Below are 27,349 nucleotides of genomic sequence, written 5' to 3'. Positions count from 1 at the left end.
CTAATGGTCTTTCCTCGGGTTTATGCAGTTGATGTAAATCTCCTCTGTCTGATTGGGTAATGATTCTTCTCTTCTTTCTGTGTTCTATGGGGAACAAAAATTACATCTTTCATAACCATTAACGCTCTAGAAGAACAGAAAAAAAAAAAAAAAGAAAAGAAAAGAAAAAAAAAAAGTAGAAGAAATTTTCTGAAAAAGATCTGAAAAGATATGACTGAAAAAAAAAATGACACATTTATTTTACACTGATTTATTATTGGAAAATATTCAGCCATCAATCTCTCTCTTTTTTTTTTTTTTTTTTTTTTTTTTTTTTGTGTGGGGGGGTCTCTTGTTTCCTAGAGATAAATTTTAGATTCAAGGAAATTTCATGGCTATTCCACATCAGATGCCTGGTAAAGTATCAGTATCAATGGAATGCCTCCTTTTCATGTACACAATTCACATACTGAAATAGTTACCTATGTCAGTCTTAAAACATAAATTCTCTACAGGTATGGACCATGCTAAGAATTACTCGTGTAATTAATGTGATGGTGCCTTGATTAATTGTCATTTTTTCGGAAGATGCTTTCTGAAGAAAATTAGTAGTCCCTAAGGTAAGGTTACCCTAGGAAGAGCTTCATTCTGATGTGAACAGTAACCAAAGGGGCAGAATGAGATAAATTGAAATGTTAGGAGGTCAAAGGGCTTTATGTGTCCCTGTCTACAGTGGACCTGTATGCAGAGTCATACAGCAGTGCTGTCTGAGGGAAACAGATGGAAAGCTAAAGTCACACCACTGTGAGGAAAGGGCCATTTCCCTAAGAATATTACTACCTCATACCATGACGGAGGGTATGAAGATACAAGGCAGAAGCAGAAGAATTGGATCCTGCCTTACCACTTGTAAATTTCAGGCCTTGAATAAGATCACTAAGACAAAAAGAGTAACAGAGCTTCAAGAAATTGATTATTAAAGTAGAAAAAGAAAGGAGAAACACTCAAACAGTTGTCCCAACAAATTACAATGAAGTTGAATAGGTAAAGACAAATGCTATGACAGGATTCAATTTTTTGCTTCCATTTTACAAGTAGTTACTTGAGGAAAAAAAAAAAAAAGATACTGCCAATACACAAATAGTATAAAAGACAGCAAAACCAAAAGAGCTACATGAAACACATCTCAATATAATTAGATGCATTTAAAAAAAATGCATTAAGCATTTAAAAAAAAAAAAAAAAAAAAGATAATTAAGGGATATATCCCTTATTTAAAAGTTATGCCAAGCATCAGATACTGAAGAGATGTTAAGAAATATACAAAATACATTATGAGTAAACTCCAGATGATCTTACCTTGGTCTGAGTAGAGTACAAAGGGTTTAGTAAGGCCTCTTTTATTCTCTTTCTCTTCTTTCTGATGGCACACATTCCATTAGAAACATAATGGAAACAAACTGCACCATGAATGATAGTATAGACCAAACTATCTAATTTCTGCATACAAGAGATAACAGTGGTATAGCTTACTTGTCCACCAAAACCAATAAAATCCAAGTAGCCTTTTCTCTGAACTGCAGACCATAACATGCTAGCACTGTTTTGTAAAGGCCTGGACACAGATAAAAAGACATTCTTATTCAGTAATAACTTGCCAACAAATTCCAGAAACTTTATATATTGTAATGGGAGAAGAAATATATGTATTTTTTTTCTGCTCAGTATTTCTTTCCATTGGAAGCAGAGATTCTGGATCAGACAACTACGATATATTTGGTAGAGAGTAGATATAAAATGCTAGAAGATGTAGAAACATCAAGATGTCATATGTTGTTTATGCATAAAACATGAACAGCCTATGCCTAAGCCTATGTTATTCTTGACAAATCACCTTTGGCATGATGTTTCAATTAGTATCAATGTAAGCATTTAGCTGACTAAGGAACTTCAGTAAGCTGTAGGTGTTTTTTTTTGTTGTTGTTTGTTTGTTTGTTTTTTATGTTGTTTTATTATTTTTTAGTGTGAAAAAAAAAGAAATGAAAATGTCATCTCTATCATAGGTTGAAGAATTGTTTAGTTGTTTTTTTTTCAAATTTTCAAAACTAGCTTTTTTTTTTTTTTTTTTTTTTTTTAATATCCTCTGAAGAGGATAGCAGAAGATGAGCTGTTAACACCTTCATACATTCATGCCACTGTATCAAGCAAATTGATTTGTTACTCACTTTTTGTCATAAGCAGTGGCGATGAAGATAATCCATAGGAAAACTAACAGTAAAACAGCAGCTGATATTCCTCCAGCTATGTAGATAATAAACCGTTTGTGATCCCAAGTTGCTAAAATAGAATTGTAATAAATATTATTAGTATTTTTTATAAATCATAATGAAGTTGCCATAACAGATTAAGTTGAAAATCAACAATTATGTAGACACATGGGATCTCAAGATCAATATTCAGAATTCACAAGCATTTCATCATTTCTAAAATGCCATTGTTATGCTGAGCTAACTCTTACAGAAGCTGTGACTGGAATGACCAAAGGTGAATGAACACAGCACAGCAGTATGAAAAAAAAAAAAGAAGTTTAACCACAGAATTTCAACAGCTTTTTGCAGCCTACCACAGTGTACAACTTCCTTCTTTTCTGCAGCATCTCTGCACTAGATGTCTTCAGACTTGAGAGTAATAGCACAGAAAGCAAACAATCACAAATAGCATGCAATAAGCACTACAGTATATAGTGGATTTGTGGCTAGCAATAGCAGCTTCTAAAGCACAAATCTTAGCCAGATGGTCTTGCCAACTTCTAGCAGTCTCAAATGACCCTATGTGATAGGATCTTGATGAGGTAAGCATCAAAAGTGACTCTGTTCAGTTAAGTACAGAAAAATAAATATTTCCTGTATATTCTTCAGTTTCTCAGCATGTAGGAATAAAACAAAAAACACTGATTACAGAAAAGTCTAATACTAATAATTTTTTTTCCCTGGAAAGATAAAAGAAAGAAAATTATCTTAGAAATTACATGCTGAAGGTATGTCACACAGTACGGAATGCTGACTGGTAACAAACTGATCTTTTCTATTGTGTTTTTGTATTGTTGTATGTTGTATTATGTGGTTACACATAAAGTCACCTTACTCCCAACATGTTTTCAGTTGCTACACCCTTGAAATGACAGGCTAGTGCATGTGGATGTGTCCAACTTTGAAAAAAATATATTATGTATTTTTTCTAAATGTTTGGCTACCCACCACAGAAAACCTTCACCTGTGCCAGTGAGTATTTACAGAAATAGGGAGAAAACCCTCTCTAAGTAACAGAAATTTTAAAAGTTTAGCTACTTTGTTAAAAATTCTGTGTTTAATTATCATCTAGGGTGGGTGAATTTGAATAGTTCTGGACTTCAGCAGCATCCCATCCAGCTGTCTAAGCATTCCAGACCTTATTTTTCTTTTCATGACATTTCACCTTCGGTTTTATCAGGTCAAGATAATGATCTCTGAGTGAATGAGTTTGAGAGCTGGGATTATCAGCTATCAGTTGAATTTGGATGAGAAAAATCATTAGATTTTTTTAGAAGTAATAAAAACTCAAAGTCCTTTTGCCTTTTCTCATCTGAAGTGAGTAAAGCTTTCCTGAGGCTTGTTATGTTTTATTTTGTTTCATTTTTTGTTTATTTGTTTGTTTAACTGTACAAAACCTGTTGTAATTACTTCCTTTAACATAACATTCAAGATTTTGCAGAAATATGCCAGAGGCTTTTTATGTGTCTCTTTAGTTCTCATGTTCTCATCAAAGGTGATATGCTGAAAGGAGTACAATTTCTATTAAGCATTAGAACAATATCCCACCTCCAGCTGCCACACCTAGTTTTGTAGCCTTGGGATTTGCTCTCCAGGACTGAAACCTTTCTGAGTGAAGGTTTTCAACCTTCAATGCCCTGACTTTGGTTTTGAGGAGGAAGCATTGATGAGGCAGACACAGTTACTTGTACCAACAAGAGATTTGAACTGCACTGGAGATCTTCATGTAGCTTGTCACATTCCTTGCTGGTCTAGCATGTAAGCTATGCTAACTAAACATCACTGAGATAATTTTGCCCACAAGTGAAAGGCATTCATGCTTGGAGAAAAGTGCTTCACTGAGAGACCCACAGGCACAGATTTATATCTTGCGTTAATACAGGAAGAATTCAGGAAGGAAGAAAGAAGTTAATTTCACTCCCACCTTGATTCTCCTCACACCTTACTTTAGCCTTATTTTGTGTCTGTTTTCCATGGCACAGCTGTGATTGGTCAAGGAGTCCCCTGCTTTTCATCTCATCTGACACTTTTGTCTCGATGTTGGATTAGTCTTATTCTGTTCTATTATCTTTCTGATTATTTGGTTTTTGTTCTCTAAAACTGAAAGTATCAGGAGATGGAAAGGTTCCATTACAGCCAAAATAATACTGGAGGCAATTTATGTGCCCTGTCTCAGTGGGTCAGTGCTCTGAGACCCAAACAGCTCTCTATCACCCATTTTAGACATAAGTTGCATATGTGATTTAGGAAGAAAAATGACAATTTCAAAGGACAGATTTACTATTAGTCAGTTTCCATATTCCTGAGGAATAACTGGATCTTATAGGCAGTTATCTAAATTCTGCATGGAGCTCAGCTATGTAATTCTTTTTTTTTTTTTTTTTTTTTTTTTTTTTTTTTGCAGAATAGGTGAATCCAAAAAGATGGTTAATTGTATGAATTTGTATTAACTTAGCTACAGTGAGGCTTAACTGTAATGCTAAGACAAAGAAAATGAAGTGGCTGGACTGGTAGAACATACACAAAAATATATACATACACATCAAATATAAACGTACGCATCAAGTTTCTGCTACCATTCTTTCATTCAAGCCACATCAAGGCAGAGTAAGTAACTGAGTTTGTGAGAGGCTTCACAGGATCTATGGGAGCTGACACCTGGCCTGTCTCTCCTTATCTTTACTGTTTCTCCATAACCGTCATGGAACTATTAGTCATGTATGGAACAGTTCGAAATGTTTAAAGACCAAAAAAAATAATTGGGAATCTTTGACACCTCATTTCTTTTGGAATAACAAGCAAGCAAACAAATAAATAAAAACGTGTGATAATGCAGAGCATTTAAAAGGTAGAAAATGTATATTTTGAATCATGCTATACTTCATATACTTCAGCTTCTTCAATGGTTTCACACTATTTTTTTCTCCTACAAACATGCATAACTATGTTGATATTGTTAAAATCAACAGTGATAAATAGGGTTTGCTTCAAGATCAAAAGAAGCACGTAAACTGAAGTTTGGTTGGGTTTGGTTTGGTTTTTTAGTAAAAGAATTTGCATAGGTAGGACATTTTTTTATTATTATTACCTGGCAACTCATTGTTTGGTTTAGTTTTGTTATGAGAAGCACTATGTTCAGAGTAAACATTTTCATTGCTCTACAATTTGTATGTGCTTAATTATATGAATGCAGTTGTCAATATTTTGAAATTTGAATGTTTAAAATTTTTGGAGGTGAGAGGAATTATACACCTGATAATTCTTATCATATTTTGTTGAATTTCATGGACTTTTGTGGCCGAGTATTCAGAGTAAAACAGATAAACATTTTCTTTCTGAGTGCATTCTCAGTAACAATCAAGCATATTCAGTTTTATATCTCAAGCCACAGCTCTTAGTGCTGCCAAAGGGTTGTCTGCTTTTTATTTATTATCACTAACAAAGGCAGTATCAAAGACACCAGAGAGCTCACCTGAATGTTACAACAGAAGAGGAACTGTGGTGGTACAAGAACCATGTTTTCAAAATCCATTCTACAGAGAACTAAAACTGAGCCTTTTCTGTTTGTTGTTGTTGTTGCTTTTGTTGTCATTTTCTCCAGCCATAATAAATAAATAAATAAAAATAGAACTAAAAGGGATTCAGCTCACATTTTGAGCAATCCAATTTTATGTGTTTACATACGGAGACCTAAGCTTACTTATAATCAAACTATGACAATATTCACAGCAAAACCTGGAGACATATTCTGCTCCCCAAAAGAAATTCCTCACATGAATAAGGCATTTTTTTCCATTTTTGGACAAGAGTGTGCTCTTAGCTCTTGTAGGAAGATAGGTCTTTCCCCTGGGACACAGATATGTACCACACAGTACCCTGTGCTAATGAGGACTGCTCCACATCTCCAGGAGAGCACCCCTTGCTGAAGAGTCTGCTTCCTAGCATCAAACCAGTTTCTCACAAGCAGGTGTGAAGTCCTGTAACGAGATCAGACAACCTTAAAACCAGCTTTCTTCTGTGGAAAAAAGATTGGTTGTTAACTTTGCCACTGCTCATTTGAATGTGTTATGAAGTGTGATTTCATATAGGTAAATGTGTTAATACCTCAGAAGGTCCTGCCTGTGGAAACATTTACTACTACCTTCTTTACTTACCAAGCATGGTGAAACTCATCACATAGGTTTTGTTTCTTCCAGTAGCCACACAGCGATATGTTGCAAAGTCAGAGTCTGAAACATTTTGAATGACAATCACGGAGCTTGCTTGATCAGAGCAATCCACCAGTGCACGCTTTTTAAAATCTGCACCAAAGCGTTGCCCTCCTACTGAATTACACTGGACAATGGTATCTATGCAATCTGCTTTAATCCTTTCCCACATCACTTGTTGAACTGAATCTTCTCTTCTGTTATAAGGACAAATAAAAGTGACATTTTCTCCTGGCTTGGTAAATACAGGATTATTTTGTTTCTCAGATATTTCAAAAGTACCAGCTGAAAAACATTAAAAAAAATAATAATTAAAAAAAAAAAAAAAAAGAGAGAGAGAGAGAGAGAAAGAAAGAAAAACTGCAATTAATTAATAAATGGAAGTTCTGTATTAACATTTCCTGCATAGCAAAAATGTTAATGAAATTGACTTAGAGCAGAAAGATACTCAAATCATTTGAAATACTGAAAAATAACATTTATACCTCTTTATGAGTTTATTTTTGTGCTTACCTAGACCTAACAGTGTGTATAGAATTGTGAGGCTTTACTGACATTGCAAGAAGCCTATTTCTACAATGTTTGAATATATTTATGTTTTATTAACAGTTTCAGCAAATATTCTACAGCATAAATTATGAGGCCAGTCTAATAAAATTTCTGATAGTCTTGTTCTGCTTTCACGTTGATTATAAAAAGAGAGTAGTTTGACGTGACCCTCAGAATATGTATCAGTAATGTTACAGGACATTCCAGCCTATGAACTCTAATTCTCAAATCTTGCCACTTTAATAAAAAATATTCTTAACCACCCACATATTATGGAAAAACATGTGCAATAGCCAGGCTATAGTAATAAAGGAGACTTACAAATAAATTCAAGACTTCACCCATAGATATATTCTTATCTCAAATAATTTTGACTGAAATTTCTCTGCTTTGAGTTATTACTTTAAGTAATAGCATTCACCATTTTAAAATCAAGTAAATAACAAAAAATATCTTCAGTAAAAAGCTTGTCAGTGTTTCTAATATTCAAAGCATTAAAGAGCCAATTGGTTTCTAAAGGCATCCTCGTAATACATATACCTCATAAGTTAGGACTAGCACCATCATCTTTTTGAAGACTTCACTGGTAAAAAAGATTAATAATCTGACTGTTTTTCCTACACTGTAAAAGCAGTCTTTTAAGCTCTTCAATAAGTTTCTACTTTCATTATCTGTCTTTATAGTGAAAAATATCACTAGTAGGTACTAGTAGGTGTTACACTAGTAGGTGTTTTCCTCTATGTAAGGTAAAAAATGCAAGCAGCAACGGAAAATTTAGGAAATTGCATAGAAAAAAAAAATGACATTCAATAAATGTACCAAAAACTGTTAAAAAAAAAAAAAAGTTTTAAAATGAAGATATAGCCAGATATGGATAGGATGGTTGCAGTAGCAGTCTGGATAGAACATAATACTGTAGTACTGAGCTAGATCCTGCTTGTTATGTTTATTGAAAATCTAAAAGAAAAAAAAATGCTTGTAAAACATATTGCTTTGAATGCTTGTAGTGCTAGAGCTGTCAAAATCGTAGGTACCAGAGAAATCATCGATACAGGGTGACCTAGCTCACACCCTAAGTTAGGTGCAAAGAGTAACAGGCTTTCATGTGAGCAAGTATACTGTCTTTAATAGGAATACTACCCTCACTTAGGAATAAGTGATTCTGTTCATATTGACAGGATGGAAGTCACTGTGGCAGCCTGTGACTTCTGACAATTGTCCAGTCTACATTTTCCACTACAATCATGAAAATCTCTTCTGTCTTTTAATTTATTAGTCAACTCTCTGTGTTATATTTGCCTAAAAATATATCCCAGTTTCCTAACAATATGTAATACTGTAATATATTTTTTTCTGCAACCTATAAATTACAAATCTAAGGTTGTCTTACAACTTCAGTGAAGAATTTCTAGGATACAAATCTTAATATATTTATATAATTTGCTGGATTTACATATAATAAGTAATATGTTAATAAGGACAACTATGTAGGAACAGTAAAAATAAATTATAAATATTTTTGAGATTCTCAGCCACTACACATTCTGCCATTATTTTCACAGACATTCTGACAGATTTATTTATATTTTTATTTTTTGCTTTACATGTGTAATTTACTTGACAGTATGAAGCAAAATTCAGGCATTTGCACTCCAGATAAAAGATGTAAATCACTTTCATCCCTACAGTATCATGCTGTGCACAGCTTAAATTGTTATGCAACACACAAGCAGTGGGGAATAAGGCCTACATATTTCTAATTAAATTTTCCAAGTACACTGAAGTGTTTCAGGCTTTTGTTTTAAGCAATTGTCCCATTTTTATTTTGACACCTACATAAGAACTGTTCTTTCATCCTCCTTCTCCTCTGTTTAACCACTTGCTTTATTTAGCATCTTTCTGAACACAGTTTCTTTGCTTTCAGCCTGGTACGCGTGGGTTGAGAACCTCCCGCTCTGAGAAATACTTCTATGGAAAAAAGAAAAAGGCATACCCACATAGCTTCACCCCCGCACACACGCATCTCAAGGTGATACACCATGTCAACATTTCAATAATGCTAAAAAAATAAATAACATTGCTTCCAATAAAAATAGACTTCCCCATCTCTCTGCTCATTCTGGCCACAGCTGCTGCTGCCCGCTCTGCCCCCTGCCATGGCCACATCATCTCTCCTCCTGGAGAGAAAGGAGTAGGAGGTGATAGCACTTAAGGAAGGCACATTTACCTCTGCTTTATAAAGAAATGCTCAGCATTTGATACCGTCCTCGCATCTCTTGGCATACTGTTATCACATCATATTTTGCAACTACACATATTTCCATATGGTTCAGGGCCATTAGAAATACAAAGAGAGAAAAATAAGCTTTTATATTTTTAAAAGCATAATATTTCAATATATTTCTTGGAAAGTAAATCTCAGATATATAGAGGTATAAATGAGTGCAAACCAACTTCCTAGGATTTAAAGGCTCAAGAAACTGAAAAGAAATTCTGCAGCACAGAAATTGATTAAGTTCAGGATTCCATTTTGGAGGGAAAATAAAATAATTCTGTAGCTTTTTTTTTTTTTTTTTTTTTTTTTTTTTTCTTTCTTACAGCAGGGAACTAAAAATCAAAATAAATGTTATGTAAAAGCCTGGTCTTCATTCTTTTGGTTAGAAAATTTCAGACTTTCTATTTGTGGTTCTTGTCTTATCCACTTCTGATATTGTTTTTTGTTTGTTTGTTTGTTTTTGGTTTTTTTTTTTTTTTTTTCATTCTTTTGGTCTCGAGCTAGAGGTGTTTCTTCACTGGAAAGTTACTTAAATATTTAGACTTGTTTTCAGCTAGATTATTCATTTTTAAAGTTAGTATATGTGACATTTTAATTACCATTCATTGTGAGTTTCACCAGTTCCAGATTTTTAATCTTACACAAGGTTCCAGAGTTTCACTCTGGGCTACAGAAATATTTCATAAATTCTTTCTGATCTAAAACCATATTTAATAAATAAATAAATAAATATCACGCTTCAGCATTTGTACTGCAATATCAGAAAGTCAAAATCCAGCTGAGATGTACTGAAGGACTTAGGCATTTTTCTGGCTTTGCATGTTTCTGCTTTTCTGTGGTTAAGCACCACCAGTGGAGGTGTTATACAGAGCTACACTAGCTGCTGCTGCCCAGTGGGCCAGTGTACACAATGACAAGAAATTAACATGGTGAGTTACAGCACAGCTCCAACCATCCCAGCACAAGGGTATTTTCTATGTGCTCTGAGGTACCTCAAAGTCAGGACAAGCTCATATCACTCAGACTGATGATAACAGAACCATCTTCAGAGTAAGCTACCATTAGGAAGGAATATTATCCATCAGAAATAACAAATGACCATAACAGATTTTTTCAAAACAGCAAAGCTAACTTAGCTCTATGGCAGAGATAGATTCCCAGGTTTGCTTAAGGTTGGTTTATGTACTAGAACAATTGTCTTCCTCTGCTAAGAGGAAGTGACAAAATAAACTGCAGATGAAAAAGAGTCTCAAAATTTTCTGCAGATAAACTTTTTCCAGGGCTTTCTAGCACCAAGAAAATCAACTTTCAGATTAGAAAATATTTCAAGAATGGCCTTTTCACCCTTTCGCAGTAGGCTATATTTGGAATTGCATTTAGCTCCCAAACTAACATCTTGTGTGCACATACTATGCAATTTTGTTGAGTCCTTAAAAAATGGTTTTGTCTGGTTTTGGATGAAGCAGGGAAATGTGGATACATAGCTATTATATACATTGGGCCAATAAAGATCTTAGTTTCTTATGAGCTACTGGCACCAGTTCTACAATCGGACTCAAAAAACAGCACTAGTAAAATAATTTTTCCAACAGCAAGTTATTCAGGTTGCAGAAGTCAAAATGAAGGTATTTATAGCCCTATACTTTTAAGACATACATTTAAGTTGTTATATTGTAACAACTTTGTGAAATAGTGTAACAATTTGGTGAATCTGTCTGTACCAATTAATAATTCTGCATGAAGTTATAAACAGCATGTGATTTTAATTCATCTGCTCCAGTTTGTTTGCATATATTGCACCACCATTTGTTGTAATTTTACTCTTTTAAACTGAACTTTAGCTACCTGCAATGCAAAGAAAGAAAAAAGCCAAAGAGAAGGAGAGAGAGAGTACAGTAGGTACAAACATTTCTGAGCAAGGAAAAACTTGATTGTTGGGAAAGAAATCATATGAAAAGAATATAAAATGCATCACCATAAGACTTGACTGCAGGAGGTCTTGAAACTATAAGAGGTCACAGTTTCAGATTTTTGTCTTCTCCAGGAATTTCATCAGTTCAGAATTAAGGGAATTTGCCCACAATAGCAGTTCAATGAATATCTAGAAATGGCATAGGATACTGTGCTCAGCCTTCACTTATTGTTAATGATCCATATTTTCTCACTGTGGATGAAAATAAATATTATGCTGGAGAACTGTATGTCACAACATCTCTGTGTGTGTCTGTGTGTACGTGCATGCAAGCATGTGCATGTGTGTATTTTGTGCCTCTCTGCTCACATCTCCCATAGAACAGAGGACATCACATTTTAAGTCATATAGGGCAGAAAAAGCAGAGGAGAGAGGGAGAGAAAGGGTGTGAAAAGGTAAAGTGGCTCCTAAGAGCAAATGTATTTTTAGATATATTCCCTCTGATGTTTCTCGGGGGGAAAGTCAAAGGGGTTAAGTCAGTGGACAGTGTATATACAGCCTCACAAGCGTTATAATGCCCTGGAGCACAACATGAAGATGTACAGGGTTGTTTTTTTCTGTTTGTTTTGTGTTTGTTGTTGTCATTGTTTCCCTGCATCTCAGAACATATTTAGTACTTTTAATGGATTGTTTCATGAACTGAAACTGTAGTGGAGAAGTATTTCACAATAAGTTCGTTATGCAGTTTGGTGCCAAGTAAGAAAAATAAAAGAAATCAATGTATCATCAACATTCTACTCTGAATATTTCCATTTCTTTTTGTTTTTAGTAAGTTATAAATTATATTCCCTGTCTGACAGGCCAGCTGAAAGAAAAGTTCATCATTAGAAATATAAGTAGTAGAAAGAGGTTCTACAGATGGGAAAAAATCAGAACTTAAAATATTGATCACGTCTCAGTAATTTTCTTCAGAGTATTTTGGAAGTTTAATTATCTGAATCTGTAATTCCTTTTACCTTCTGCTTTTCACCTACCTCTATTCATTCCATAACTTAACATGTATTTCTCCAAATAAAATATTATTCTGTCCTATATAAATACTGTATCTCCTCAATTTCAAATGTTTTAAAACCGTCACTGTTCACTTTCTATTTTCCCCTGCAATTGCATCCTATAGTGATTTCCAAATTCCATTACCTCAAGATTTCATCTATCACATTTACACTTGCAGAAATAAACCCTAAAGTCATAAAACTCTTGGATCTAGATCTGGGTGTCACAGAAGTAATTGTTGATACCAGAGATAATTGAAATTATAATTAAGTTGAAATTCACAGTGATTCCTGCAGTGGCATAGAATTGGGGATTAGTAGCTGGGAAGATAAAGTGTTCTTGGCTTATAGAGACAGGGGAATACTTTTTAAAAAACAAACAAAAAAATCCACTAGATTTAATTTCAGGTTGGTTTTCCTTTCCTAATTGCATTCCTGCATGCTTGGACAATCTTCCAAGGTTCCTGCCATGTTACGTGCCACTGCTTCCACTTCTTCTATGCTCTTTTTTTATGCTTCAGTTTAGTTGGGATCTTGTTCACTCATGCAGGCCATCTGGCATTTTTGCTCAATTCCTGCTTGTCTGGATGTAATGCTAAGAGAAGCTATACTTAAAAATCAGCAAGATCTCCCCCAGCCCCCTTTTCTCCATCACCCATTGGATTCTTCTAAGCAGATCTCTGAATAGACCAGTCTGGTCTTCTGAAGCCCTGAGTTGTGATCCTACTTTTTCAGTTTTATCATTTTTAAATGGGATCATGAATTCCAGCACCACACGGCCACTGCAGAAAATGTTGCCCTTGATCATCATGACCACAAGTTCATCCTTTTCTGTAAGTCTGAGGTTCAGCAGACTGCCTCCTCTCATCAGCTACTTAATCACCTGTGGGAGGAATTTATCATTAATGCATTCCAGAAACCTCCAGAAATGTTTGTGCTCTTCTGTGTTGCCCCTCCATAGATACCAGGTAGTTTTATTCTCATGAGGTCTGGAAAATGGCAGGATGCAGTCTGAAGGAGGTCTCATCTACTTATTCCTCATAAGGATGTTGGTAGCTGACACCCATCACAGCATCACCCATGTTGGTCTGCCTACTAATCCTGGCCCATTATCTCTCAGATGGCTTGTCATCCATGCTAGACAGAACTTTCTGCATTCCCTGTGCTTTCTCACATAAAGGGCAACACCCTCAAATAGGGTGTTAGACTAACCTGGCCTGTACTTCCTAAAGGGCCCATATCCATCCATCGCAGCACTTGAGTCATGTGAGCCATCCCACCGCTTCTCTGTGATCCCAATGAGATCTTAGTCCTACAACTGCACACATAGTTCAGATTCCTTGTTTTTTCCCCCTGCTATGTGCACTGGTGTACAAACATTTCATATGGTCATTCTGATTTACAGAAAGGTATGAGTTTCGCCCCCCCCAGTGCTGCCCTTCAGCATTTCCTTATTTGTGTGCATACATTTAGGGTAGTCATCCTTCTGTCTTGTCAACTCAGTCCAATGCCTTGCTCATTTGTGGGTTGTCATCTCTCTTTCCTGTCATTCCTGTTAAAGATCTCCTCCTCAGTTTGGGACTGAACAGCCTGTTGGCAAAGATGTTTTTTCCCCTCTTGCTCAGTTGGATCCTGTCTCTTCCTAACATCCCTTGATCCTCAAAAAGGGTCCATGGTGATAAAAGACAACACCTTATTGTCAACACCAGCTATCCATCAGGTCCACAGAAAACAATCCCTCCCTCTTGGGACTTTTCCCTTCATCTGCAGGATCAAGACACCACCTAAGCCATGCATGTCCTTGACCACCACATCCAGCACCATGTAGTCATGCCTGGTCTCTTCTTGCCATGTTGTTGGTGCCTGTGTGGAAAAGCAGTTGGGGGTAGGAGTCTGATGACAGAGAAAGCCATGGCAATTTCTCTGCAACAACTGAATCGAGATCTAGTAAGTAGTAAACCTCCCCAGACAGCAAGTTTTGTCAACAGGTGAACAGATCAGAAGTGAGACTCATCCCCAAATTATCATACAGCAGCAGGTCAGATAATAACTATAGTATCCAGCCAACATGCAATATATGTTCATTAAAACAATGCTCAGAGAGAATGGATAAAATGACTCTTCAAAAGTATCTTATTTTGTTAAAAGCACACCACTCTTCATAGGTAATGAATGTTATCATTATTCCTTAAGATTGTACATTCTGATGAAAACATAGTAAGTAAGAGTACTACTACTAGTTTTAAGAAACAACCAGACATTCAAAATGGTAAGGAGAGAGGAGAGGAGAGGAGAGGAGAATAATAATAATAATAATAATAATAATAATAATAATAATAATAATAATAATAATAAAGTCCTGAGTAAAAGGCTAAAAGGCTCTGGATGTTATAATTGATTGCTAGCTAGATAGAATCAAAATCAATTTCCAAAAGAAATTTTTATCATGTATATAAACCATGTACATGTAAGACAAAGAAATTATTCTGCTTCATTCAGCAATGTTAAGGCCTTAGATGGAACATTCTAGCTATCTTATTTTAATAAGGTAATATACAAATTGGAGGCAATTCTAATGAGCATGAGTGGGGAAATTAAGAATCATGATCTAAGTATAACACTTAACTGTTTGTACAAAGAGATGACTGAAGTCTGACAATAAGAGTGCCTTCCTTTTAGTTTTCAAAGGGAAGGACTACAGTGAATAAGCTCAATATTAAATAAAAGATACCTAGGTTAGATGTAATGGGAAAAAAAATCTCACTGCAAGACTGGTTAAGCACTAGAATGACTATGCAAGAATATTATGCATAAATTTCCAGCATAGGAATTAGTTAGAGATTATTCAGATATTCTTCCTCAGAATACAGAGATGGATAAGATGAATGTGCAATGTCTCTTCCAGCCTGAATTTTCCACTGCTCTGTAATTCCTTTTGATCAAAGCTTTTCCTTTGGAAGGGAAGCTTTTCCTTCTACTCTTCTCCAAAGAAGTAGTGTGTGTGTTTTGTTGTTGTTGTTTGTTTGTTTCTAGTCTTTTATACTGAAGGGACATCCAGCCCTTAGTTCTTCACAGAAGATAAAAACAAAGAAAAGCAGTATTTAACAGGTCAATAACCACAGCAGAGGTGTGGAAAAGGCAGCTTCCCTTGGCTCCGTCCTCTTTCTTTTTAATTAAGTGCTGATAATGTGGTTGACACTTTGTAAAATACAGAGATAGTTCTTGTTCTGGGCATCTCAGAGTCTAAGAGCTGAGGAATGAAGATCCCTCAGGATTTGTTCCTGTTTCCATGTGCTTTAAAGGGATGATAATTTTTCACTGTAGACCTATGAATCACAATCTAAATTGAGACAGAAATAAATAGAAAGCAAGCTATTTCAGGTGAATAGGTACTTGAAAAAAAAAATCTATACAACGTACTGCTTTTGGCAGGCAGAAGAACATTAATATAGAAGTAAGTGCTGAGTGGCATGGATATCACCACACTAGCTAAGAATAGAAAAGCTGTCTCTGCTGTCACAGAAGAGGTTGATCATTATATTTAAAGTATGGGAGTACTTTATGGTACATCTGGCATTTAAATACTTTATTAAAGAAGTTATTCAAAGTTGCTAGCAAAGCACATCTCCTGAGCAAATGATCCACTGTCAGTAACTAACTGAAAGACAAATTTACTCAAAAATTTAAGAAAAAAAAATAATTTCAAGCAATTTAACAATAAAACCAATTATGCAGCTATACATAATTAACATTACAAGACGTAAAAGTTAATATGAATGTCAAAAGAATATTTCCCGTTAAAGCACAGCATGACATTTTTTTTAAGTCAAACTAGTAATATTTTATCAACTAACTGAAATAAAGCTAGTGAGAAAACAAACATAAGATTCAAAATATATAGAAATTCTTGGTCAGATTCAACAGATTTGAAAGGAAAATAAACACAGAACAAAAACATTGAAGGCAATTTTAAGTATATCCACTCTTCCTGTAAATTAACATACAACATTGGTCTGACAATTGCACGGTAGCTTTCATTTTATATATCAGTTTTCATTTTATATGTCACTTTTTTTTCTGATGAAGACTTTTGACTTTCTATCCAGATGTGTGGCAAAGACATGGTGCATACAAGTGGAAAAATACCAGATTGTCATAGATAGATGAGGGTGGAGGCCCTACAGACAGATATTGATAGATTTAGAGAGCTGGGCATTCACCAGCCATATGAAATGTAATAAGTCCTGGATTCTGCACCTGGGGTGATACAGTCCTGGGTGTTCATATAGGTTGGGGAAAAAGTGGCCAGAGTGCAGCCCTGTAGAGAAGGATATAGGGATTTCAGTTGACTCAATATGAGTCAACAATGTCTTCTGGCAGCCAGAGGGCCAACTGTATCCTGGGGTACAATAACTACAGCATAGCTAACCAGTTGAAAGAAGTGATTGTCCTGCTGTGTGCAGGTACAGACTCATCTTGAGTATGTTATATATGGAGTGGTAATTTGTGTCGAGAAAATGGTTGATATTAGTAAAGAAGGGGGAGATTTGGGAGTGTAGCCATGGGGGTCGGAAAGCCCTGTGGTTGATGATAACATCAGACTCTTAACGATGAGGCCATCAGGAATGTAAAAGAGTTTAGAGGGAACAAAGAAGGGTGATTCAGGAGACTCCATGCAGTCTCAGGGTTTCTTGTTCTCCAGCCATTGAGGCATGGAAGTTTCTGGGTGTTCACTGTTGCTGTTACTTGCAAAGTTGTTTGACCAATGAAAAGCTGTTTTGAAAAGAACTGCTGTGGGGAGAAGGGTATAAGAGGGGAGCCTGTCCTCAGGATAAAAACAAAAAAAAAGGCAACACTATGTAATGAAGTTATGTCGTCAATGGGGAGGCAGAAAGAAGGAATGAAGAGGAGCAGGCTAACAGAACGGAGACCAGGACGGGAACAGGTACGTTGATTGCCTCATGAAGACAGGTTTGGCCAAACTCAGCAAACTGCTCAGAGAAGCTCGTACAGAAAGTCGCTGGAAATGGGCGCACCGGAGCTGGGAAGAAGCTCAAGCTGGGAGATGCGGACCTGCACATACAACTGCCCAAGGTAAGGAGCTGCACATTATGGGGAATCATACGTCCTTAGAAACAAAGATTGTCCTGGTAACCTTACAGCTTATTCTCCTTATTAACAATCGGACAGTTTATGATCCTGAATTATGGGACTAAATTGAGGTCAAGGTGTGGGACTCTGCAACTAAAAACGACAAGATTGCAGTGGAATTGCTCGGCACCTGGCGAGCAATATCTGGGGCCTTAAAGAGCCATGTGGGGCCACTGTCAGAAACATGTGGTTTGCCAGACAGCGAGGGAACTGTGGGCTCGTTTCCGACTGCTACTCCATCGGCCCGGCCCCTCTGCTGCTGCAGTCATCGAAGGCTTTTGCTGTTACGCCCCCTGGTGTGCCTTTTGACCCAGGCCCTATTGGCCTTGAAAAGGAGACGGATATGTTTTTCTTCGATCCGGGAAGAACGGGATACATAAGGCCTGGAGACCGAGTTGCTTGACAACTTAAAGCAAGACATATTGTTCAAAAGGAATGGAAAATGGAGACTCATTTGTAATCAAGAAAAGGAATGGAAAATGGAGACTGTTAAGTCATGGAACTTAAAGGATTGTTTGTTACCTTTCCTGATTATACGTACGTATAGGCATACTCGGGTTTAGTATGTAAAGCAATGTTCTGTATATTTAGAATGTTTGATATTCGTGTGTGCATGTTGGTAGAACATAGACTCCCCACGCACCCAGCGCTGTTTACTTGCCTTTTATAAATATTCTTTTATAAATATTACTACATTCAGAGTGAGTTGTATTGTCTTTTACAACAAGTACTATGTGCAGTTTTGGGCACCAAAATATAAGTATGTAAAACTATTAAAATTTGTCCAAAGGAAGGCAACAAAGACAGTGAAGGGTCTAGAGAGCATGACTTATGAGAAGCAGCTGAGGTCACTTGGTTTGTTCAGCTTGGAAAAGAGAAGACTGAGGGGTGACCTCATGGCAGCCTACAGCCTCCTCATGAGGGAAAACAAAGGGGAGGTGCTGTTCTCAGCTCTCTGGTGACAAGAGATAGGACACTAGGGAGTGGTATGAAGCTGCATCAGGTGACGTTGAGACTGGATATTAGGAAAAGGTTCTTCACTGAGAGTGTTTCTGGACCATAAAACAGGTTCTTCAGGAAAATTGTCATGATATCAAGCCTGTCAATGTTCAAGAAGCATTTCAACAATGCTCTCAGACACACGGTTTAATTTTGGGTGCTCCTGTGTGGAGCCAGGAGTTTATATCAAAGAACCTTTTGTGTCCCTTACAGCTCAGTATATTCTATGATCTCTGATTCTGTTAACTTTAAAATGCACAATATAAATAATAAATAATGGTTATACAATAAATGGAAACCTAAATATCCTCAGTCTAGGGATTGTTACATTTTGATGCAATGGTACCTAGAGGACAAGGTACTAACAGGGCCAAGTGGCTTTGAAGGATGTATAAATCACACAAAGCTATCTGTATTTATTAATATTTCTCAAGGTAGAATGAATCAGAGGATAGTTTGTAGTTGTGTAAGAGTAATCAATACAGCGTTTTGGTAACATGGAAAGTATTGCACTGAACAGCATCTGACAAAAAAAAAAAAAAAAAAAGTCTTGTACTTTCATAAACATAATACAGAAAAGGGCAAGATTAACATCATGGGCAATGATGGTCCAAAACTATAACCAAGCAGTAATGGCATATTATGGGTCTTCAACAGACATTACACATTTTGGAGTGTAGTAGGAAAAAAGTTTGAAGTAGCAAGTCTAAATTTAACCCAATAGGTTCAAGAAAGTATTGTACCTGGATGATGTTTTACATGTGAGTTATTACTAATTTATTTGTCTAAGTTTGGAACAAGACCCAAATACACTTCAGCTTTTTAGAATTCTTAAGATCTTGATGTGGAGATAATAAGGAAATAACATGTTTGAACCAAAGAATTGTCTATTGATCTTGTCTTAACATTTCCTGTTTATATATATCTTAATGATAATGCTCCATGGGGACAAGAATAGCTGAAAAAGAACAGACATAACCAAGAACTTAAAGGCAGATATTCAAGACAGGATGATAGGAGCAAACCTTCATTTCTGTTGAATAAATAATATAAGGGGCCAAAATAATTCCTCAAAATCATTTTTCTGTGAATTGATACTTTCATAAAACTTTTAAAAAGATAGGTAACTGTTGTACTGATGAATTGAAGAGAGAAGAACCAAAGGACTGAGGACAGGTCTGGTAAAGGATCACTTAAACAAATAGATCAATGTCGCAGGTGTCTGTAGGTGAGGAAATATTTGGACAAAACAAGAAAAGACAAAAGATACAGTACAAAGACGGAATTTTGAAAACACCTCCTTCAATTCTTTTGTAAATTAAAACTATCCAATTATTAATTCCAAAGTGACAGAGACTGCAATTGGAAATGTCTCCTTTCTCTGAAAACAGCAAAAATTTATCATTAAAAGAACAGGAAATGGGAAAGGTGAAAAGGGAAGAGGGGAAGGGGAAAGGGAAAAGGGGAAAGGGGGAAGGAGGAAAGGCGAAGGGTGAACGGGGGAGGGGGGAAATGGGATGGGGGGAATGGGAAGGGAAGGGAAATGGGAAATGGGAAATGGGAAAAAGGGGGAAAGAAAAGGAAAGAAGGAAAGGAAGGGAAAGGGAAAGGGAAAGAAAAATTGCAGAATTCCTGCTGCCTCTTTCCTACAGTTGGGCACAAGACTGGCAATTATTTTTATTTTTATTTTTATTTTATTTTATTTTATTTTATTTTATTTTATTTTATTTTATTTTATTTTATTTTATTTTATTTTATTTTATTATTTTTATTTTATTTTATTTTATTTTATTTTATTTTATTTTAATTTTGGTCAGCTTGCCAGCTGAGCACTGTGGTATTTAATATGGCCATCAGAGATCACAGTCAAACACACACCTCTTTACACACCTGACCAACAGATCAGTAGTGTACACCACTCCCTCAACTTTCTTTTATCTGCAATAAAATTACAAAAATCATCAGCTTAAATGCTTTCTCTTCTGCGCAGTAAACGTATGAAATAATATCATTTTGGTACTCGGCAATCCCTGCATGGTGTCTTCAACTCTAATGTTTCCTCCATTAGTAGTGACTTCACTTCACTCTCTATTCCTCACATTATATATGGTACTAAATCAGTCTTCAGTCATAAGGAACTACGGATTGCCCTTAAACTGTTTATTAAGAAAGGTGAAATATTGTGATTAATGACAATTCCTACACAATCTTTACACCTTTTTAAAAATTATAGAAGGAGTTATCTCTGAAAGCATGGGTTAAATTTGTTTAATGTAGGAGTGGCTGTGAATCATAAAAATGTAGGAATATTAAGAGAAAAAAGCTCTTGAATTCTGTTCTGAAAACCATTGGATGTATGCTTACACTACAGAATAAAAGAAGCACTAGATTCACACAGCTGGCAAATACCTTCCTGTGGGATAACTAGACTATTCTTAGCCAATATAATCATGTGTAGTGGTGGCAGAATGTACTCTTGAGTTCTGTGCAATTATGTTACAGAATTTCAGCATTGCATTTATTTGTAAAAATATCCTGTAGCTATATAACATATGAAGTTGTTATGCCCTAACTATTATTGCTTTTCTGTCTATCTCTGAGTAACTACCAACAAAGAAAACAAGGATAACATTCTGCAGCCGAGGAGAGTTCTTTCTCATGTATTTCATGAATGTCATAGGAAATCTTAGCCAAAATTTAAGGCAGAAAGAAAAAAAATATGTCCTAACATTTTTATTGTATCGCCTAAAATAGTTTCAGGACTGATTTGAAACAACATCTAGTAGTAATAATAACAATAATAACAACATCATCATCAACAACAATAATAATAATAAAACACTTGCTGGAACAATTATATCAAAAAAATTATTTAAGTGGTGATTTATCACCAATTTTAGGGTCTTCCACCTGTCAGTGATACAATGAGGATAGTGCACCAGGAAAAGACCTCTGTAATGAAAACTATAACCTCCTCTGTGTCCTGGGATCTCAGATCCTTATGAAAACTCAGTCATTCCCAATCAAAAATTAAACTTTTCTCACTTTTTATTTTTTTTTTTCCTTATTGAAAATGAAGCTAGTTCACTAGCTTCACAGTGGGATGAACAGGTGTTCAGTGTCCAGAGAGTAATCCAAGAACAGAGTCCTAAATAAGAGTACTCCAGCACTACTGTAGTACATTGTGAGAGTAGTTCTACTCTCACAATGCTAAACTGTTGTGACCTTTTATTCACTTAATAGCATCTTTAATTGTGTGAGAAATTGTAACAATGATGGAATTTTGATTTATAAAAACACCTTTAAGCTAAAGAGAAAGAAGTAGAGATGTCAAAATAATTATAAAAAGAGACTTGCTTAAAGTTTTTCAAATGCTAAACTTCTTTCTTTAAAAGCAAGTTGTGATCCCAAAACTTTTATATCTGATTGGTCTTGTAATGTGTCAGGGGCCTGTTAACATTTCTGTGTGGCTGGATCTAGAGATAGTACTTTAATAGATACTAACTGACATTATTCATTTAGCATTAGTACTTGATCCTTCCTACTATGCAAATAAAAAATGTTGACAAATCAGAATCATGCCAATTTTACTGACTTTCTATTCACAATTTTTAAAAATTGTATACAAGAACATGGGAAAGCAGAATCAGACTCATGACTTCTGTTAACTAACAGTAATGAAGCACTAGAGCAACTTTGAACTGTTTGAGTGCAGAAGCATTCATTTTTTCACAAGCCAGCAAAAGTTAATCCACGATACTTTATCCAAATTTACATAACTGGCAGCAGATATGATTACCACGTGCAGAACATTTTACTTCATACTTTAATCTAGTTAAGAAACTCCATTGTGACTATAATGCCATTTGTAATTATTTCCATTTATTTCCACTCAGTGGAAATTCGATTCCATGTTTATATTCTGTTGCAAATTTTCATTGAGATCTGTGCTGCAAATACATCATTGGCATACTTACCTATTTAAGATAGGCAGGAATATCTGTGTCCCCCACAGTACCAGGTCAGTATAGACAAATCCTGAAACTTCTCAATGCCCAGGTAGAACAAAAATTCTAAACTAGACTTCAGTTTTGACTGACATTAAAAAAATTAATAATATAAGTTTAATTCATCTGTGCTAATATAACAGAGAAAGCTTAAATTTTGCTCTGAATGTTGAATTTTGAAATTTAAAAGTTGCATCCACTTAAAGGCAGCAACAGCTTTAGCTTAGCTAACGGATCTTTAAAACTAAAACAATAAATTACAAAACAGTAGATATCATGCAATTCCCTGAATAAATAAATAAATTTAGTCTATTAAAAGGTTTGTTGATTAACTATTGTAAACTGAAGAAATGGATTTTACAGTGAGTTCATTTATCTGGGTAGTGCAGGCAAATTAGTGTTTTTCTGAAAAAAAAATGTTTATGATGTTTATTGGGAATCAATAAATTATAAATCCTAACCAAAGAAAACAGTGCAATTCAAAAGCAATTTTAATAACCTATAAAAAGATTTTTCTAGCATGTTGGCCAGATTTATGTATACCAGAGGATATAAAATTCCTTTAAAAAACACCTCATTTTCCAGGACCTTAACTATTTAATAGTGTACATTCATCCAACAAAACATTTATGTCCCGTGCATGTATGAGACAAACACTTAGATTTCTCAACACTCTCTTGAATTCCCTGGTGCAGAATACAAACTTTAAAGATGAACAGCAATACCCTAATTTTACTGCCTGGAAGACAGAAGAAAAATTATACTTCTAGTGTCAGCAGCAAGCTATACTGCTATACAGCAAGCATACTGGCTGTATGGAAGTGCAATTGAAGTTTACTGTTGATTAAGCCAAAACAAAATCTCATCCAAGGAATTTAAAATATTTATTACTGATGAATGAGTAAGTAAAATGTACATAAAGTCTGAGTAATAACACTTCTACTATAATAAATACGTTAAAAATAAATAAATAAATAAAATTCTTCAAGCTCTGTTTTTAATAACATATTTAATTTGCAGTGTAGTTGTAATATTTCATCTTCTCTGGTGACACTCTATTCTCTTTTGATCAGTGAATGTAAAGACCTTGTTTATGCACATCTATTGGGAGCTGAACAGGATTGATTGTTCCTGTTCTTAGAAACCTTGATTCTCTAAATGGAAAAGGATTAATTTCTATTCAACATTATTCTCTCTCTCTAGCAGGATTAAATAGACATATTTGAAAATGGGGAGGTTAGCTTTGTATTTTAAAGTGCTTAACCCAAGAGAGAAATCTTGCATACCAAATACTGTATTTAGCAGTATTGCATTATCATTAAAAAAAAAAAAAATGTAACTGATAACAGATCCACTTTTTGTTTTGGTTACAGTGTGCTGAAATCTGTAAGTGGATTACCAAACTGAAGTGCTAGGCTGAAGGGTAATATCCCACAGGAAACTCACTGCCCTGTTTCTTGAACCCTTTCAGATTAATGCTAGCCTACACATTCAGAAAAAAACAGCTGAGGTCAGTACTGCTTTGACCAGGGGAAAAAAAAAAAAAAAAAAAAAAAAGGCAAGAGCTTTCAGTAGACTTCTACTGCACCTAACTTTTAGGATTTTGTACCAAATCAAACCAGAATGAAGAAATGCTCAGCACTGCCAGAACTAAGGTTGAACAGAGCCTCATAAGGGATCTAGTTTGCCTGTTCCTTTTGGTAAATAACAATTAGGATCTCCAGATCTATGTAACAAAACGTCACCAGAGTGAAGCAAACATTCAGAATCACAGTTAAGGACCTTGACTGGAAGCCTGCAATGAGGGACCCTGCTTAAATCTTTCACAAGATGGTCATTTCATCTACACATGAATGATTGAATTATTTGGGGGCTAAGCTAAGTGGGCTATAGCAGCAAAAATCATTTCATTTACCTTATGTAACTATGTAATTCAGGAGAGGTAGAATTATTATTATTTTTTTTAAGTTAGGCCAATAATTTGTGTGTGGTTTAGTTTCTGCTTTGATAAGTAGCCATTTTTACAGATAGAAAGCTATCTGGAAAGCTATAGAAAGACAGAACTGGATTCCCATTCCATCACCAAAATTATTGGCTAAAATCAAGTTTCAGAAGTCTTCAATGGTGAAGGCAGGAACAATCTAGCTTTAACATTTTTTAAATTAGGTATCTACTACAAGAGTCAGGTCCACCACTAAACTGTAACAATGAAATAATAGAAGTGCAGGGAAAATAAGGTTGAAAGAGAGGGATCAGGCAAGGAGAACTCTTATTTTTAATCTTCTCGTCTTTCAAAAGGTAGGAGCTAAATTTCTCTTTCAACTCATTCTTTCCCAGCTGTGAAACACAATAAAATATTGAATGAAGTCTATTTTTACTCTGGAGGATAGGAAAGAGATACAGACTCTTTCTACTTGCACTGTATCAAATCAATACACCAATAACCAAAATCAGTTGCTTTCTGAAGAATGTTCTATCATTTGTGTGTAATGATTTTCTAAGGACTTAATGATTACAGCTCAGCTCCTATCATCAGGGAATCTTTGAACCTTCCATCAGAGTTGTAAAGTGACTAATACTGAACAGGCATGTATGGAAAAATACTTGAAAAGGGGTTCTTTCTCATGTTACTCATAGAATTGGAAAAGAAATCAAATAGGATGAGTGGTCAGGTAATTAGAGAGCCTTTGGAAAGTACATGGGCAGCTGAACAGAAAGTACATGGGCATAAGTGGATCTTTTCATTCCTTCTTCCCTTTTCCACCTTTGAACAGTCTCCTTTTGAAGAAAAGGTCATTTTTCTTCATTTATTCTTCTCTACTTCCCTTTATTTTGTTGCCACACCATTCCTAAATGTTGTTTATTATTATTATTATTATTATTATTATTATTATTATTATTATTATTATTATTATTATTATTATTTATTTTTTTCCCTGAAAAGACAACCAGAGAGGAGCTGCTAGAAAAAAACTACCCTAGTTTTGAGACAAGGGTACCCTCACTGTGGAACATTATGATAAAAATACATTACCCTCCATGAGTGTAAGGTGTAATTTTATCCTCCGATAAGGATGTAATTTTATCCTCTGTAGAGATCCTATAGCTGACTGAAATGCTAAGAGAACCCTGTTACAATGGAAATATTACTGTTGCAATGAACATTAGTACCTGAAGTCTGGTATGTAACACATGGCTGCTGTAACATCTGTCTGGCTCCACAAGTTCCACTCCCTACTTTCCACTTCTCCTAAAATGACCTTTTGTCAAAGTAATTTAATTCTTTTCTGACATGTCATTTTCCCCTAAGTTACTCCATTTCTATGTGAAGAATAATTGAAAAGAAAAATACAGCACCAGATACATCCTGAATTGGCATATGTTTCTGTTTTGCATAAAACAGAAATTAAAATAAGAAGAGAGAGAGAGAGAGAGAGAGAGAGATTCTTACCTGGCTGAATAACTTCTATTACCTTTTCCCAAGTTCCATCTGGGTAAGTTGCAATGGAGCAAAAATAAAAACCAACATCTTCAAAAGTGCTCTTGATGAAAGATAAGGACTTGTCTTCTCTGGAAGCATTTTCAAAATATATTCTTCCTTTGTATTTGTCTTCAATATGTATGCCATAGTTTGCATGCAAGACAGCTATATTTTCTTTATAAGTTACATTATGTTTCATCCAGGATGTCTGGATTATCACAGCTTTTTTTGGATATATGCATTCCAGTTTCATCTTCTCAGAAAGCTTTACAATTGAATCCACAAACCTTCCTTCTGCATGGGCTAAAACATGCACAGTTCAGTTTCACTATTAACATTGTGGGAATGTATTATAGTAAAACTCAGAAATTACTTTGACAATGCCAAAAGCAAAACTCTGAAAAAAATGCTCACTAAAAATAAAGTCTAACCCTAGATAGTATAATTTTGTGAACATTATTGAACAGTTAACATTTGCACAAACCACACAGTAATACATTTGTTAATTATGATCCTATCTGTCGTGATGTTGAAAGAAAAAGGAAAAGGAAAAGGAAAAGGAAAAGGAAAAGGAAAAGGAAAAGGAAAAGTATAGAAGTATAGAAGTATAGAAGTATAAAACTATACAAGATAAGAATAGGGGAAGGATCTTACTTCCACAGAGCTGAAGAACAACAATAAGGAAAGCTGTGTGGTCCATCTCAAAGAACACTGGAATCAATGACTTTGGCACACAAGGTTTTATGCAGTCTCTGCATACCACATTCTCACAGGAAGTGTTTACTTCTGAAACATGAAAAACATCATGAGCTTTTTGCTTTCACATTCTAACACCAACTTTGAGATATTGATGCAATTGCATCAGAGACTGAACTCATATCAAAATCCACCTCAAAGAAAATTTCTCATTACTATTGAATCTCCAGAAATACACATGAATACTGTAATAAATGATGAAGCAGGGATCTTTAGGCTTCAAAAGAACAAGCAAAACACTTCTATGTTATTTACTCAAAATCAACATAATTTCTCCATGTTCTGACACTGCAGTTCAACATCTACCTATTATTTGAGGAGCAAGAAATCTGGGAGAAGATAAGACAGTTCCTATAAATTAGAGTTTATAATTCTGTGATTAGTTACAAAAAGTAATGTCTTAAGATCTGAGAATTTACTTATCATAAAACATCACAAGTTAGTATTTAGGAATCATGATTGTGCAGCTTGAAAACTTTTGTTAAAGGTGTAAGAATCCTTAGTATTTGTGACTCATATTGAAAAGTATCAAAACAAGCTACACTCTCACATTTTTACAGATTTTTCTCCAGACAATTGCAAGCATTTTTGCACTTCAGCAGGCCACAGTTTTGCAGAGCTGCTTAAAATTGGAACAATATAATGATTGATTTGAAGTTTGAATCAACAAT

The 27,349-nt window shown here is 35.2% G+C and overlaps 1 protein-coding gene across 1 annotated transcript; it reads right to left on the bottom strand.

The window, feature by feature from the left end:
• On the bottom strand, positions 1–26,622 carry CD226 (CD226 molecule). The gene is made up of 6 exons (XM_032181119.1): positions 26,577–26,622; positions 25,893–26,225; positions 6,443–6,781; positions 2,205–2,316; positions 1,339–1,399; positions 1–84 (listed from the first exon to the last, which is right to left on the bottom strand). The coding sequence occupies exons 1-6, from the start codon at positions 26,620–26,622 to the stop codon at positions 1–3; spliced, it is 975 nt and encodes a 324-aa protein (XP_032037010.1).
• Between the last annotated feature and the right edge of the window lie 727 nt (positions 26,623–27,349).

This window comes from Aythya fuligula, chromosome 2 (assembly GCF_009819795.1).
Source record: "Aythya fuligula isolate bAytFul2 chromosome 2, bAytFul2.pri, whole genome shotgun sequence".
NCBI lineage: Eukaryota > Metazoa > Chordata > Aves > Anseriformes > Anatidae > Aythya > Aythya fuligula.
Note: the sequence above shows the minus strand (reverse complement) of the source record. Positions and strands in the feature narration are given on the sequence as shown.